At 38.8% G+C, this 17,332-nt stretch overlaps 1 protein-coding gene across 2 annotated transcripts in view; it reads right to left on the bottom strand.

The window, feature by feature from the left end:
* The window catches only part of EYA3 (EYA transcriptional coactivator and phosphatase 3), a 634,133-nt gene that overhangs the window by 54,164 nt on the left and 562,637 nt on the right, over nt 1–17,332 (bottom strand). For both annotated transcript variants that reach the window (XM_053707122.1, XM_053707121.1), the window contains one exon: nt 12,319–12,476. In XM_053707122.1, coding sequence (XP_053563097.1) covers nt 12,319–12,476 — 158 coding nt within the window. The remainder of the gene's footprint in view (nt 1–12,318; nt 12,477–17,332) is intronic.

The following is a 17,332-nucleotide window of genomic DNA, read 5'->3' as shown; positions in this document are numbered from 1 at the left end:
GGAAGAATTGTTCGAATGGTTTCCATCTTGAACGATGGAACCTTGAGAAACTTGTTTAAGATCTTGAGATCTAAGATTGGTCTGAACGTTCCCTCTTTCTTGGGAACTATAAACAGATTGGAGTAGAACCCCATCCCTTGTTCTCTTAATGGAACAGGATGAATCACTCCCATTTTTAACAGGTCTTCTACACAATGTAAGAATGCCTGTCTTTTTATGTGGTCTGAAGACAACTGAGACCTGTGGAACCTCCCCCTTGGGGGAAGTCCCTTGAATTCCAGAAGATAACCTTGGGAGACTATTTCTAGCACCCAAGGATCCAGAACATCTCTTGCCCAAGCCTGAGCGAAGAGAGAGAGTCTGCCCCCCACCAGATCCGGTCCCGGATCGGGGGCCAACATTTCATGCTGTCTTGGTAGCAGTGGCAGGTTTCTTGGCCTGCTTTCCCTTGTTCCAGCCTTGCATTGGTCTCCAAGCTGGCTTGGCTTGAGAAGAATTACCCTCTTGCTTAGAGGACGTAGCACCTTGGGCTGGTCCGTTTCTACGAAAGGGACGAAAATTAGGTTTATTTTTTGCCTTGAAAGGCCGATCCTGAGGAAGGGCGTGGCCCTTACCCCCAGTGATATCAGAGATAATCTCTTTCAAGTCAGGGCCAAACAGCGTTTTCCCCTTGAAAGGAATGTTAAGTAGCTTGTTCTTGGAAGACGCATCAGCCGACCAAGATTTCAACCAAAGCGCTCTGCGCGCCACAATAGCAAACCCAGAATTCTTAGCCGCTAACCTAGCCAATTGCAAAGTGGCGTCTAGGGTGAAAGAATTAGCCAATTTGAGAGCATTGATTCTGTCCATAATCTCCTCAAAAGGAGGAGAATCACTATCGACCGCCTTTATCAGCTCATCGAACCAGAAACATGCGGCTGTAGCGACAGGGACAATGCATGAAATTGGTTGTAGAAGGTAACCCTGCTGAACAAACATCTTTTTAAGCAAACCTTCTAATTTTTTATCCATAGGATCTTTGAAAGCACAACTATCCTCTATGGGTATAGTGGTGCGTTTGTTTAAAGTGGAAACCGCTCCCTCGACCTTGGGGACTGTCTGCCATAAGTCCTTTCTGGGGTCGACCATAGGAAACAATTTTTTAAATATGGGGGGAGGGACGAAAGGAATACCGGGCCTTTCCCATTCTTTATTAACAATGTCCGCCACCCGCTTGGGTATAGGAAAAGCTTCTGGGAGCCCCGGCACCTCTAGGAACTTGTCCATTTTACATAGTTTCTCTGGGATGACCAACTTGTCACAATCCTCCAGAGTGGATAATACCTCCTTAAGCAGAATGCGGAGATGTTCCAACTTAAATTTAAATGCAATCACATCAGGTTCAGCTTGTTGAGAAATGTTCCCTGAATCAGTAATTTCTCCCTCAGACAAAACCTCCCTGGCCCCATCAGACTGGGTTAGGGGCCCTTCAGAAATATTATTATCAGCATCGTCATGCTCTTCAGTATCTAAAACAGAGCAGTCGCGCTTACGCTGATAAGTGTTCATTTTGGCTAAAATGTTTTTGACAGAATTATCCATTACAGCCGTTAATTGTTGCATAGTAAGGAGTATTGGCGCGCTAGATGTACTAGGGGCCTCCTGAGTGGGCAAGACTCGTGTAGACGAAGGAGGGAATGATGCAGTACCATGCTTACTCCCCTCACTTGAGGAATCATCTTGGGCATCATTGTCATTGTCACATAAATCACATTTATTTAAATGAATAGGAATTCTGGCTTCCCCACATTCAGAACACAGTCTATCTGGTAGTTCAGACATGTTAAACAGGCATAAACTTGATAACAAAGTACAAAAAACGTTTTAAAATAAAACCGTTACTGTCACTTTAAATTTTAAACTGAACACACTTTATTACTGCAATTGCGAAAAAACATGAAGGAATTGTTCAAAATTCACCAAATTTTCACCACAGTGTCTTAAAGCCTTAAAAGTATTGCACACCAAATTTGGAAGCTTTAACCCTTAAAATAACGGAACCGGAGCCGTTTTGAACTTTAACCCCTTTACAGTCCCTGGTATCTGCTTTGCTGAGACCCAACCAAGCCCCAAGGGGAATACGATACCAAATGACGCCTTCAGAAAGTCTTTTCTAAGTATCAGAGCTCCTCTCACATGCGACTGCATGCCATGCCTCTCAAAAACAAGTGCGCAACACCGGCGCGAAAATGAGTCTCTGCCTATGCTTTGGGAAAGCCCCTAAAGAATAAGGTGTCTAAAACAGTGCCTGCCGATAATATTATATCAAAATACCCAGATAAAATGATTCCTCAAGGCTAAATATGTGTTAATAATCAATCGATTTAGCCCAGAAAAAGTCTACAGTCTTAATAAGCCCTTTTTGAAGCCCTTATTTACGATCGTAATAAACATGGCTTACCGGATCCCATAGGGAAAATGACAGCTTCCAGCATTACATCGTCTTGTTAGAATGTGTCATACCTCAAGCAGCAAGAGACTGCTCACTGTTCCCCCAACTGAAGTTAATTGCTCTCAACAGTCCTGTGTGGAACAGCCATGGATTTTAGTGACGGTTGCTAAAATCATTTTCCTCATACAAACAGAAATCTTCATCTCTTTTCTGTTTCTGAGTAAATAGTACATACCAGCACTATTTCAAAATAACAAACTCTTGATTGAATAATAAAAACTACAGTTAAACACTAAAAAACTCTAAGCCATCTCCGTGGAGATGTTGCCTGTACAACGGCAAAGAGAATGACTGGGGTAGGCGGAGCCTAGGAGGGATCATGTGACCAGCTTTGCTGGGCTCTTTGCCATTTCCTGTTGGGGAAGAGAATATCCCACAAGTAAGGATGACGCCGTGGACCGGACACACCTATGTTGGAGAAATATAAGTTTAAAGACATATATTTAGAACTTTACGTATAAAGTGCCCAACCATAGCTTAGAGTGTCACAAAAAATAAGACTTACTTACCCCAGGACACTCATCTACATATAGCAGATAGCCAAACCAGTACTGAAACGAGAATCAGTAGAGGTAATGGTATATAAGAGTATATCGTCGATCTGAAAAGGGAGGTAAGAGATGAATCTCTACGACCGATAACAGAGAACCTATGAAATAGATCCCGTAGAAGGAGACCATTGAATTCAAATAGGCAATACTCTCTTCACATCCCTCTGACATTCACTGCACTCTGAGAGGAAAACCGGGCCTCCAGCCTGCTGCGAAGCGCATATCAACGTAGAATCTAGCACAAACTTACTTCACCACCTCCACGGGAGGCAAAGTTTGTAAAACTGAATTGTGGGTGTGGTGAGGGGTGTATTTATAGGCATTTTAAGGTTTGGGAAACTTTGCCCCTCCTGGTAGGAATGTATATCCCATACGTCACTAGCTCATGGACTCTTGCTAATTACATGAAAGAAATAATATTGAAATAATATTAAGAAACCAGGGATCCTGAACTGATCGAGACCAGGCCTTCTGAAACCGCATCATTCGGCCCCTTACCAGAAGATCTTCTGGACAGGAGGCCTTCTCTACATGCAGATTTCTGATTTGAATTGCGTTTTTTGGTCTCTTTGTTATTAGACCAAAAGGTTCCAGGCAGGCTTGTAGGATTCAGAAGTTTGGTTGGATGGGGACTTTTGATCTCTACAGGAGCGAAAACCATTTGTTTGTTTGTACTTCTCTTTAGACTTTTTGTCCTAAGGTAGAAAACCCCCTTTTCACAGGTTTGATAATATAATACAATTCCAGTTCAAAAAGCATCTTCCCTTCATAAGGGAATGCCTATTCTTAGAGACCATATCAGCTGACCAAGATTTAAGCCATAAAGCTCTACTTGATAAAACAGCAATGGACATATTCTTGACATCAATTTTTAGATCAAAGACTGCATGACAGACAAATGAAATCATTAGCCATCTTAAGGACTTTAATGCAGTTGCGAATATCCTAAGAAGATTGATCAGAAACCATCAGAGAATCACACCAGAATGACACTGCAGCGGCCACATAGTTAATTGCTACTGCAGGTCGAAGCTGAAGCGCTGACTGGGAGAATAATTTCCTAAGCAAGGACTCATAAGCAGTCAATTGGATCCCTCTCCAAAGTAGTGCATCTAGCTAAGGTGGAAATAGCTTCATAAACCTTAGGGACAACTAAGGCTGTTAATTTTTTTTCTGAAAGTGGATACATTCTTTTGAACTGGTTAGAAGGTTTGTTCCATTCTTTGGCTATAATATTCTGTAACCAAGTCTGTCTGGTGCTTCAAAGGCTTTAGGCACTTTGGGCGGAGCTTTAAAAAACCTGGATTCAACTTATTTACAGGCTTGGATTCCTCTGGATTAGGTTCTGATAGTTCTAAGGTATCCAAAACCTCCTGAAGCAGGAACTGGATATGGTCCTCTTTAAATCTTAACATGGAATCAGTCTTTTACTCATTTATTAGATCAGGGTCCTCAGAGGAGATTTCACCCTCAGAAATAGACTCAGCTGAGTCAGAGCTTTGTAAACGTGGTGGTAAATGAGCCTGGCGAATAGGAATAGGACTGTTACAGGTGGTGTGAGGTAAATCTCCTGATTTTCGCTTACGCGATTTGGGGATAGCTGCTAAAAACTCTGTCATTGTGTTTTGAAGACTTGTTTTAAACTCTGGAGTAAAGTCAGTGGAATCCCTCTGAGCCAAATAAATAGTCATGGACAATAATAGTCTGCCAGATGCTATACTGACAGGAATATGGTTGGTAAATTGGAGATGTGGGACACAAATAGCACACAACTGGTTGATTTGGTACACTAGAACAATTTTGCATAATAAACAGGGATAATGGACTGCAGTATGTTCTTGGACTGCAGTATGTTCCCTAAGGGTTTCTTCCAATGGGTCAGTCATAATAGATGGGGTACAGACATAACTCCAAAATAATAAGCAAAATGCAAGGTAACTAAATAAAAATAAAGATATATTCCAAAGCTTTACATGGTAAAGAGGAATTAAAGCTTTTGTGAGGGTTCTTGGCCTCCTCCTAGTATATAGGATATATATCACGTTATGGACACCTATGGCCTCATCTTACGAAAGAAACCATTATACAAATGACTGGATGATATGGATGAAAAAATACATTTAAAATAAAGGTTAAAACAAAAACATTTTTTTCAAACTGAAAAGCAGAATGCTATAATTACTGGTGGGTAGAGGGCCTCTGGCCCATTGAGTAGGTGGAAATGCTTCCTAGAAGCCTGAGGGGGAAAACCAACAACTTATACACCACTATCCTTCATGCATAGTCAAGCAAAAATCTATATTGAGAAGGGTACCTTGAAATGACTCAGTAGAAAAGACTTGAATGCAAAATTAGGTAAGTAGGGTGGAATTTCATATGATTCTACGACAAATGTAAAGAAATAGATTTAATCTGTAAATACAAATTTGGTTTTCTCTCATGCTATTGAAGAATTATACCAGTACTGCTGGTGAGACAAACCCAAAGCTGGATTATATGAAGGCAAAGGTGGGTAAAGAAAAAAAATATTTTGCCTAGGTCTTAAAGCATAGACTTTTACCCCCCAAATGTTGCATTCACCTACACAAGCCATTAAACTGAAAATGATAGTGAAAATATGATAAAGGAAGACCACATTCAGCTGAAAATACACAAAGACAAGCACAAAAGGCTGCCAACAAGTTTTCATAATATTTCAAAATAGCAGACCAGATCTAAGGTTTTTTTTTTTTAAACTTTTCTCAACTTTCTGGCTTTGACAGGTTTCCTTTTCATCTTCTATTCTAATAACATATTTCCTGATTCTCTTAGTAGTTTTGATAAAAATGTTCCATCTTTTGTTTTCAACTAAAAATCAAATATAATAAATCATACTATTCTGAGACAAACCCATTTTTGGCAACCTAACTCCAAATATAAAGAAATGGAACTGACTCAAGATGGAAGGCTTTATTTAAAGTTGGTGGTTCTCCCCTCTTAAAGTCTAAAAACATATTTCTACAAATTTCAGATCAATAGCCATCTACACATCAGTACTGATATGGTCCTACTAGAGAGAGAAACAGGCACTTTAATAAAAGGTTACGACACACAAGAAAGAGTTACTAAGGACCCTTCTTTTTTTAAATATATACATTGAAATGAAAAATGCCAAAAAAAATTGGTTAAATTCTGGGGAGGGGATGTAATGAGCATGTTTCTGGTAGAGTCTACCATTAGATTTATTTTTTTTTAAGACAAAAAAAACATAATTTATGTATGAATTTACCTGATAAATTCATTTCTTTCATATTGGCAAGAGTCCATGAGCTAGTGACATATGGGATATACATTCCTACCAGGAGGGGCAAAGTTTCCCAAACCTCAAAATGCCTAAAAATACACCCCCCACCACACCCACAATTCAGTTTAACGAATAGCCAAGCAGTGGGGTGATAAGAAAGGAGCGAAAGCATCAACAAGGAATTGGAATAATTGTGCTTTATACAAAAAAAATCATAACCACCATAAAAAGGGTGGGCCTCATGGACTCTTGCCAATATGAAAGAAATGAATTTTTCAGGTACATTCTTACATAAATTATGTTTTCTTTCATGTAATTGGCAAGAGTCCATGAGCTAGTGTAATTTCATGTAATTGGCAAGATGTGAAACTCCACGCAAGAGTCACTAGAGAGGGAGGCATAAAAATAAAGACAGCCAATTCCGCTGAAAAATGAATTTTAATCTTTATAATGAAAAAAACTGAAAATATAAGCAGAAGAATCAAACTGAAACAGCTGCCTGAAGTACTTTTCTACCAAAAACTGCTTCTGAAGAAGAGAAAACATCAAAATGGTAGAATTTAGTAAAAGTATGCAAAGAAGACCAAGTTGCTGCTTTGCAAATCTGATCAACAGAAGCTTCATTCTTAAAAGCCCAGGAAGTAGAAACTGACCTAGTAGAATGAGCCTTAATCCTCTGAGGCGGGGATTTACCCGACTCCAAATAAGCATGATGAATCAAAAGCTTTAACCAATATGCCAAAGAAATGGCAGGAGCCTTCTGACCTTTCCTAGAACCAGAAAAGATAAATAGACTAGAAGTCTTTCTGAAATCTTTAGTAGCTTCAACATAATATTTCAAAGCTCTTACCACATCCAAAGAATGTAAAGATCTCTCCAGAGAATTCTTAGGATTAGGACACAATGAAGGGTCAACAATTTCTCTACTAATGTTGGAATTCACAACTTTCGGTAAAAATTTAAATGAAGTCCGCAAAACCGCCTTATCCTGATGAAAAATCAGAAAAGGAGACACAAGAAAGAGCAGATAATTCAGAAACTCTTCTAGCAGAAGAGATGGCCAAAAGGAACAATACTTTCCAAGAAAGTAATTTAATGTCCAGAGAATGCATAGGCTCAAACGGAGGAGCCTGTAAAACTCTCAAAAACAAATTAAGACTCCAAGGAGGAGAGATTGACTTAATGACAGGCTTGATACGAACCAAAGCCTGTACAAAACAATGAATATCAGGAAGATTAGCAATCTTTCTGTGGAACAGAACAGAAAGAGCAGAGATTTGTCCTTTCAAGGAACTTACAGACAAACACTTATCGAAACCATCCTGAAGAAACTGTAAAATTCTAGGAATTCTAAAAGAATGACAAGAGAATTTATGAGAAGAACACCATGAAATGTAAGTCTTCCAAACTCGGTAATATATCTTTCTAGACACAGATTTGCGAGCCTGCAACATAGTATTAATCACTGAGTCAGAGAAACCTCTACGACTAAGCACTAAGCGTTCAATCTCCATACCTTCAAATTTAATGATTTGAGATTCTAATGGAAAAATGGGCCTTGAGAAAGAAGGTCTGGCCTTAACGGAAGTGGCCAAGGTTGGCAACTGGACATCCGAACAAGATCCGCATACCAAAACCTGTGTGGCCATGCTGGAGCCACCAGCAGTACAAATGAACGCTCCATTATGATTTTGGAAATCACTCTTGGAAGAAGAACTAGAGGCGGAAAGATATAAGCAGGTTGATAACTCCAAGGAAGTGACAACGCATCCACTGCTTCCGCCCGAGGATCCCTGGACCTGGACAGATACCTGGGAAGTTTCCTGTTTAGATGAGAAGCCATCAGATCTATTTCTGGAAGCCCCCACATCTGAACAATATGAAAAAACACATCTAGGTGAAGAGACCACTCTCCCGGATGTAAAGTCTGGTGATACCTGTGATATTGACAGGAGCTAGATTCCGCCCATGCAAGTATCCGAGATACTTCTTTCATAGCTTGAGGACTGTGAGTCCCACCTTGATGATTGACATATGCCACAGTTGTGATATTGTCCGTCTGAAAACAAATAAACGGTTCTCTCATCAAAAGAGGCCAAAACTGAAGAGCTCTGAGAATCGCACAGAGTTCCAAAATATTGATTGGTAATCTCGCCTCTTGAGATTTCCAAACCCCCTGTGCTGTCAGAGATCCCCAGACAGCTCCCCAACCTGAAAGACTCGCATCTGTTGTGATCACAGTCCAGGTTGGACGAACAAAAGAGGCCCCTTGAACTAAACGATGGTGATCTAACCACCAAGTCAGAGATAGTCGAATATTGGGATTTAAGGATATTAATTGTGATATCTTTGTATAATCCCTGCACCATTGGCTCAGCTTACAAAGCTGAAGAGGTCTCATGTGAAAACGAGCAAAGGGGATCGCGTCCGATGCTGCAGTCATGAGACCTAAAACCTCCATGCACATAGCTACTGAAGGGAATGATTGAAACTGAAGGTTCCGACAAGCTGAAACCAATTTCAGACGTCTTTTGTCTGTTAGAGACAAAGTCATGGATACTGAATCTATTTGGAATCCTAAAAAGGTTACCCTTGTCTGAGGAATCAAGGAACTTTTTGGTAAATTGATCCTCCAACCATGCCTTTGAAGAAACAACACTAGTTGATTCGTGTGAGATTCTGCAGAATGTAAAGACTGAGCAAGTACCAAGATATCGTCCAAATAAGGAAACACCGCAATACCCCGCTCTCTGATTACAGAGAGTAGGGCACCGAGAACCTTTGAAAAGATCCTTGGAGCTGTTGCTAGGCCAAAAGGAAGAGCAACAAATTGGTAATGCTTGTCTAGAAAAGAGAATCTCAGAAACTGATAGTGATCTGGATGAATCGGAATATGAAGATATGCATCCTGTAAGTCTATTGTGGACATATAATGCCCTTGCTGAACAAAAGGCAGAATAGTCCTTATAGTCACCATGTTGAATGTTGGTATTCTTACATAACGATTCAAAATTTTTAGATCCAGAACTGGTCTGAAAGAAATTCTCCTTTTCTGGAACAATGAACAGATTTGAATAAAACCCCAGACCCTGTTACTGAAAAGGAACTGGGACAATTACCCCAGATAACTCCAGGTCTGAAACACACTTCAGGAAACCCTGAGCCTTTACTCAGTTCACTGGAATGCGAGAGAGAAAGAAACTTCTCACAGGCGGTCTTACTTTGAAACCTATTCTGTACCCTTGAGAAACAATGTTCTGAATCCAATGATTTTGGATTGAATTGATCCAAAAATCCTTGTAAAATCTTAGTCTGCCCCTACCAGCTGCGCTGGAATGAGGGCCGCACCTTCATGCGGACTTGGGGGCTGATTTTGATTTTTTAAATGGCCAGACTGGAGAAGGCTTCCAATTGGAAACCGTTCCTTTAGGGGAAGGGTCAGGTTTCTGTTCCTTATTCTGACGAAAGGAACGAAAACAGTTAGCAGCCCTAAATTTAGATTAGATTAGATTTTTTTATCCTGAGGCAAAAAGCTCCCTTCCCCCCAGTGACAGTTGAAATAATAGAATCCAACTGAGAACCAAATAATTTATTACCTTGTAAAGAAAGAGATAACAACGTTGATTTAGAAGTCATATCAGCATTCCAAGATTGAAGCCATAAAGCTCTTCTAGCTAAAATAGCTAAAGACATATATCTGACATCAATTCTAATGATATCAAAAATGGCATCACAAATGAAATTATTAGCCTGTTGAATTAGCTTAACAATGCTATACCCATTATGATCTGGTACTTGTTGCGCTAAAGTCTCCAACCAAAAATTTGAAGCAGCAACAACATCAGCCAAAGAAATAGCAGGCCTAAAAAGATGACCTGAACATAAATAAGCCTTCCTTAGATAAGATTCAAGCTTCCTATCTAAAGGATCTTTAAAAGAAGTACTATCTGCCGTAAGAATAGTTATACACTTTGCAAGAGTAGAGATGGCCCCATCAACTTTGGGGATCTTTTCCCAAAACTCCAATCTATCAGTCGGCAAAGGATACAGTTTCTTAAACCTTGAAGAAGGAGTAAATGAAGTACCCAGTCTATTCCATTTCCTAGAAATTGCATCTGAAATAGCATCAGGAACTGGAAAAACCTCTGGAATAACTACATGAGGTTTAAAAAACGAATTTAAACGTTTACTGGTTTTAATATCAAGAGGACTAGTCTCCTCCATATCTAATGCAATCAACACCTCCTTTAATAAGGAACGAGTATACTCCATTTTAAATAAGTATGAAGATTTGTCAGTGTCAATATCTGAGGCAGAATCTTCTGAACCAGATAGATCCTCATCAGAGATAGATAAATCAGAATGCTGTGGTCATTTAAAAATTCATCGAATTTATGAGAAGTTTTAAAAGACCTTTTACATTTATTAGAAGGTGGTATGACAGAGCCTTCTGAATAGAATTAGAAACAAATTCTCTCACATTAACAGGAATATCCTGAACATTAGATGTTGAAGGAACAATAACAGGTAATGGATTATTACTAATGGAAATATTGTCTGCATTTGAAAGTTTATCATGACAACTAACACAAACTACAGCCGGAGGAACAGTTACCACAAGTTTACAACAAATGCACTTAGCTTTGGTAGAACCGACATCAGGCAGCAGGATTCCAGTAGTAGATTCTGAGACAGGGTCAGATTGAGACATCTTGCAATATGTAATAGAAAAAATAACATATAAAGCAAAATTATAAAATTCCTTATATGACAGTTTCATGAATGAGAAAAAATGCAAACAAAATAAGCCTCTGAAAACCAGAAGCAAAATGAAATAAGGACTTAAATAACTTAAAAAAATCTGGCGCCAAGTATGAAGCCCACAACTGACAAAATATTTTTTGGCGCCAAGAATGTCTGCAACAAAAACGAGCGACATAGATGACGCAACTACGTGAAAACTCTCAGCGCCAACTAAGACGCCTGAAATGACGAAATTATGTCAACAAACTTAATTCTCGCGCCAAATATGGCGCAATAAATTATAGCATTTTACGCTCCCGCAAGCCTAACAGCCCGCTATTTAGAAAAGAGAGTCAATTTGAAATTTCTTTTTTAATATATGCATTTCCCAAAATGAAACTGACAGTCTGTAAGAAGGAAATATACTAATTAACCTGAATCATGGCAAATATAAGTACAAAACATATATTTAGAACTTTACATATAAAGTGCCAAACCATAGCTGAGAGTGTCTTAAATAAAAGAAAACATACTTACCAAAAGACACTCATCTACATAAAGTAGATAGCCAAACCAGTACTGAAACGAGAATCAGTAGAGGTAATGGTATATAAGAGTATATCGTCGATCTGAAAAGGGAGGTAGGAGATGAATCTCTACGACCGATAACAGAGAACCTATGAAATAGATCCCCGTTAGGATGACCATTTTATTCAATAGGTAATACTCCCTTCACATCCCTCTGTCATTCACTGCACTCTGAGAGGAACCGGGCTTCAGCATGCTGGGAAGTGCATATCAACGTAGAAATCTAGCACAAACTTAAGTCATCACCTCCATAGGAGGCAAAGTTTGTAAAACTGAATTGTGGGTGTGGTGGGGGGTGTATTTATATGCATTTTGAGGTTTGGGAAACTTTGCCCCTCCTGGTAGGATTGTATATCCCTTACGTCACTAGCTCATGGACTCTTGCTAATTACATGAAAGAAAAGTACCTAAACAAAACCTTTTTATAAAACTAGATAACATTTATAGATAGCTTTTATTGTAGAGGTGATTACAAAGAAGATACAAAAAACAACAACTGTGATATGTATGAATTATGTTTGAAGCTACAACCTGATCAATCCACTTAAAATACAGTGATATAAAACCATACATTGGAAGCAAATAAGGAAAAAATAATTTGGGACTGGTGACTATCAGGGTAAGGAAAAAGAAGGCAATTTAGAGTCAAGCAACTAACTCACCACAAACGTTGTTCTTGTATTTGTCATACACTTCTATGACTTTGCGGTACCTAAATGCAAGCTTTCTCATCCAGTCGATCCCACCTTGGACAGCAGAATTAGATGCATGATTCCTGCCAGCTGATCCATTAAAACCATCTGTGCTGAAGCTGTAATTACTAAAAAATAAAGACGGACAACAGCAACACTTGACGTTATCTAAATAAGAGAATTTAGTTTACCTAGCACTAGAGGTCTCAGTTGTAATGTTCTAAACACAAACAACATAAAATAAGGTGCAATGGGTATTTTATAAGCTAAGTTATTTGAATGTGATTAGAGGTAACAATCTACAGCCACACAGCATGAAGGAACCACAGCCACCCAATGCTGCTACTCAGAGAAGGGATCATTTACATGACATCACAAAATTAGGTCTTGGTATTAGTATTATTATGAGCATAAATCAATGTTTGAATAGACACGTTCTCAAAACTGTAAAAATGAACAAATTGAGCACCTTGCAACTCATTTAACTGTGGAATGGACAAAATAATTTTAAAATATAGATTTGCTAAACATCTGGAGAATAAAATTCAAATCTCAAGAAGGAATAGAATTGTTTGAAAAAAAAAAAAAGATTGCATCTTTCCAGAAGAATGAAAAACAATACTGAAACAGAATAGAAAAATATAATGTATGCTTACCTGATACATTTATTATATGTTGGTGAGAGTCCACAAACCATTACTCCTGGGAATTCCACCACTGGCCACTAGGAGGCGGCAAAGATCCCCAAAATTTAAACAGACCTTAAAAACTGATAAACCAGTCTGATGTATAGCCAAGCAATAAGAAGAAAGAAGGGTGCCTCAGGGTGCAGAAAGTTTCAAAACATATATTGAACAGAATAAAAATTCCCAAAAGGGTACTCACAATGAATAAAGCAGTATGGATAAGTGATAATTGAGCAAGCTGGATCTCAACAGCCTCCAGCTAACTGGCCACCTGGGCTTCACAGGCAATCAGGATCCCTCTCAGTGCAGGGCTGGCCTCTTGTGCTTGGAAGACAGTCTGGATTCAACTCAGTTGGAAGAGTTAAAAGTAATCCCTAGGAGTCTGAATCAATCTGAGGTTTTAGAGAGAAAACTGCACCACATACAAGTAAAGGTTTTACTTTTGTCTGGTGCAGTTTTCTCTCTAAATCCTCAGATTGATTCAGACTCATAGGGATTACTTTTAACACACATGGCTATTTGCTAAGAGGTGGAAACCTCACAGCAAAATAGCGTTTTGCCGTGGGCTGCCTGAGGAGCTCAGTGCAGCGAACGCTTCAAACAAAAAAACTTTTAACATAAAGTATTTTATACTTCATTACTGAAAGTCCCCTTTATTTGTTCCACTGGTAAATCCTAGCGTTTCAAAAACGCTAGGATTTACAATCACTTTAAGGAAATAAATCAAAACTATATCTCAAAACCAACTTACCGTAAGGAAAACCAGATAAGGATGCCCACAGAAAAAGAGTAGAAAAAAAGAAAAAAACTTTACACCAGCAGAATCATCAGAATGCTGCACAGATAGGGGTCGATTTATCAAAGGCTTCGCCACTGCCTCACAAGAGAACCTGCAGTCTACTTCGCCACCTCTGAGGTGGCGAATTTCAATCTCCCTGGTTTTGCAATTTTGCGTTTTTGTGCAACGCTGCTCCCCTGCCCATGTGTGATTGGCTGTGTGCGGAGAGGGGGCGGCGTTGGACAAGAGCACAAACTTGCTTTCTTGTGCAATGCTGAATTTTGGCAGTAGAATTCAGCCCTTCAGAGGGGAGCTGCCGCGGACAGGGTAGCATATGTAGGCCCTGTCCGCCGTAGCTTGATAAATCGACCCTATAATCTATCACACCAAAGAGAATAGGCTGCAGCAACACAAGCAATACTAATTGCTAGCCTAAAAAAAAAAAAAAATTGCTGAAAAGCTTTCATATGAAAAGACTAACTTCCTACACAAAGGGTCTAAAAAAGAAGTACTATCCTAAAGAGGAATAGTAATACGTTTAGCCGCAGTAAAAACAGCCTTAACTACCTTATGGATAGTTTCCCAAAGGTCTATGACAAAAAATGAAACACTCTTTTAAATATAAAAGCTGAAATAAAAGGGAAAATCAGGCTTAAGACAACTCTTTAGAAATTATTTCAGAGATAGCACCAAGAACTGGAGAACATTTTGCGATTAAGCAGTAGGTTTAAAAACCAAAACCAAATGCATAACAGACTTCAGGAACATAAGTATAATAGAACAGGTTACAAGAGAAAAAAACATAATTTATGTAAGAACTTACCTGATAAATTAATTTCTTTCATATTGGCAAGAGTTCATGAGCTAGTGACGTATAGGATATACAATACTAACCAGGATGGGCAAAGTTTACCAAACCTCAAAATGCCTATAAATACACCCCTCACCACACCCACAATTCAGTTTAATGAATAGCCAAGTAGTGGGGTGATAGAAAAAGGAGTAAAAAAAGCATACAAAAAAGAGGAACTGGAAATATAATTGTGCTTTTATACAAAAAATCATAACCACCAGAAAAAGGGTGGGTCTCAATGAACTCTTGCTAATATGAAAAATGAATTTATCAGGTAAGTTCTTACATAAATTTTGTATTCTTTCATATAACTGGCAAGAGTCCATGAGCTAGTGACGTATGGGATAGAAATACCCAATATGTGGAAGTCCAAAGAAGAGTCACTAGAAAGGGAGGGATAAAATAAAAACAGCCATTTTTCGCTGAAAAAATAAATACACAAAAAATAAGTTTTTCTCATAAATTGAAAGAAAAAAACTTAAAACATTAGCAGAAGAATCAAACTGAAACAGCTGCCTAAAGAACTTTTCTACCAAAGACTGCTTCAGAAGAAGCAAATACATCAAAATGGTAAAATTTAGTAAATGTATGCAAAGAAGACCAAATTGCTGCTTTGCAAATCTGATCAACTGAAAATTCATTCTTAAAAGCCCAAGTAGTGGAGACTGATCTAGTAGAATAAGCTGTGATCCTCTGAGGTGGGGACTGTCCCGCCTCCAAATAAGCTTTATGAATCAAAAGCTTTAACCAAGATGCCAAAGAAATGGCAGAAGCTTTCTGACATTACCTAGAACCAGAAATAGGCTAGAAGCCTTCCTGAAATCTTTAGTAGCTTCAACATAATATTTCAAAGCTCTTACAACATCCAAAGAATGCAAAGATCTTTCAAGAGCATTCTTGGGATTAGGACACAAGGAAGGAACAACAATTTCCCTATTAATGTTGTTAGAATTCACAACCTTAGGGAGAAATTTAAACGAAGTCCGCAAAGCAGCCTTATCCTGATAGAAAATCAGAAAAGGAGACTCACAAGAGAGCAGACAATTCAGAAACTCTTCTAGCTGAAGAGATAGCCAAAAGAAACAACACTTTCCAAGAAAGTAATTTAATATCCCAATAATGCATAGGCTCAAAAAGAGGAGCCTATTAAGTTTTCAAAACCAAATTAAGACTCCAAGGAGGAGAAATTAATTTAATAACAGGCTTGATACAAACCAAAGCCTAAACAAAACAGTGAATATCAGGAAGCTTAGCAATCTTTCTATGAAATAAAACAGAAAGAGCAGAGATTTGTCCCTTCAAAGTACTTGCATACAAACCTTTATCCAAACCATCCTGAATAAACTGTAAAATTCTAGGAATTCTAAAAGAATGCCAGGAGCATTTATGAGCAGAACACCATGAAATATAGGTCTTCCAAACTCAATAATAAATCTTCCTTGAAACAGAGTTACGAGCCTGTAGCATAGTATTAATCACTGAGTCAGAGAAACCTCTATGACTAAGCACTAAGCGTTCAATATCCATACCTTCAAATTTAACGATTTGAGATCCTGATGGAAAAATGGCCCTTGAGACAGAAGTTCTGGTCTTAGAGGAAGTGGCCAAGGCTGGCAACTGGACATACGAACAAGATCTGCATACCAAAACCTGTGAGGCCGCGCTGGTGCTATCAGAAACACATACGATTGTTCCATAATGATCTTGGAGATCACTCTTGGAAGAAGAACTAGAGGCGGAAAGATATAAGCAGGTTGATAAAATCAAGGAACTGCTAAAGCATCCACCATCTCCACCTGAGGATCCCTGGACCTAGACAGGTACCTGGGAAGTTTCTTGTTTAGATGAGAAGCCATCAGATCTATTTCTGGAAGATCTGTACAATCTGACAAAATATATCTGGATGGAGAGACCACTCCCCCGGATGTAAGGTCTGACGGCTGAGATAATCCGCTTCCCAATTGTCTACACCTGGGATATGCACCGTAGAAATTTGACAAGCGCTGGATTCTGCCCAAGAAAGTATCCGAGATACTTCTTTCATAGCTAAGGGACTCCAAGTCCCACCCTGATGACAAATGCCACAGTTGTGATATTGTCTGTCTGAAAACAAATAAATGGTTCTCTCTTTAACAGAGGCCAAACCTGAAGAGCGCTGAAAAACATAATTTATGTAAGAACTTACCTGATAAATTAATTTTTTCATATTAGCAAGAGTCCATGAGCTAGTGACGTATGGGATATACATTCCTACCAGGAGGGGCAAAGTTTCCCAAACCTTAAAATGCCTATAAATACACCCCTCACCACACCCACAATTCAGTTTAACGAATAGCCAAGAAGTGGGGTGATAAGAAAGGAGCGAAAGCATAAAAAAAATAAGGAATTGGAATAATTGTGCTTTATATAAAAAAATCATAACCACCACAAAAAGGGTGGGCCTCATGGACTCTTGCTAATATGAAAGAAATGAATTTATCAGGTAAGTTCTTACATAAATTATGTTTTCTTTCATGTAATTAGCAAGAGTCCATGAGCTAGTGATGTATGGGATAGCAGATACCCAAGATGTGGAACTTCCACGCAAGAGTCACTAGAGAGGGAGGGATAAAATAAAGAGAGCCAATTCCGCTGAAAAATTAATCCACTACCCAAATCAAAAGTTTC

Source organism: Bombina bombina, chromosome 3, assembly GCF_027579735.1.
Source record: "Bombina bombina isolate aBomBom1 chromosome 3, aBomBom1.pri, whole genome shotgun sequence".
Taxonomy (NCBI): domain Eukaryota; kingdom Metazoa; phylum Chordata; class Amphibia; order Anura; family Bombinatoridae; genus Bombina; species Bombina bombina.
This window is presented reverse-complemented; position numbering and strand designations above follow the sequence as displayed.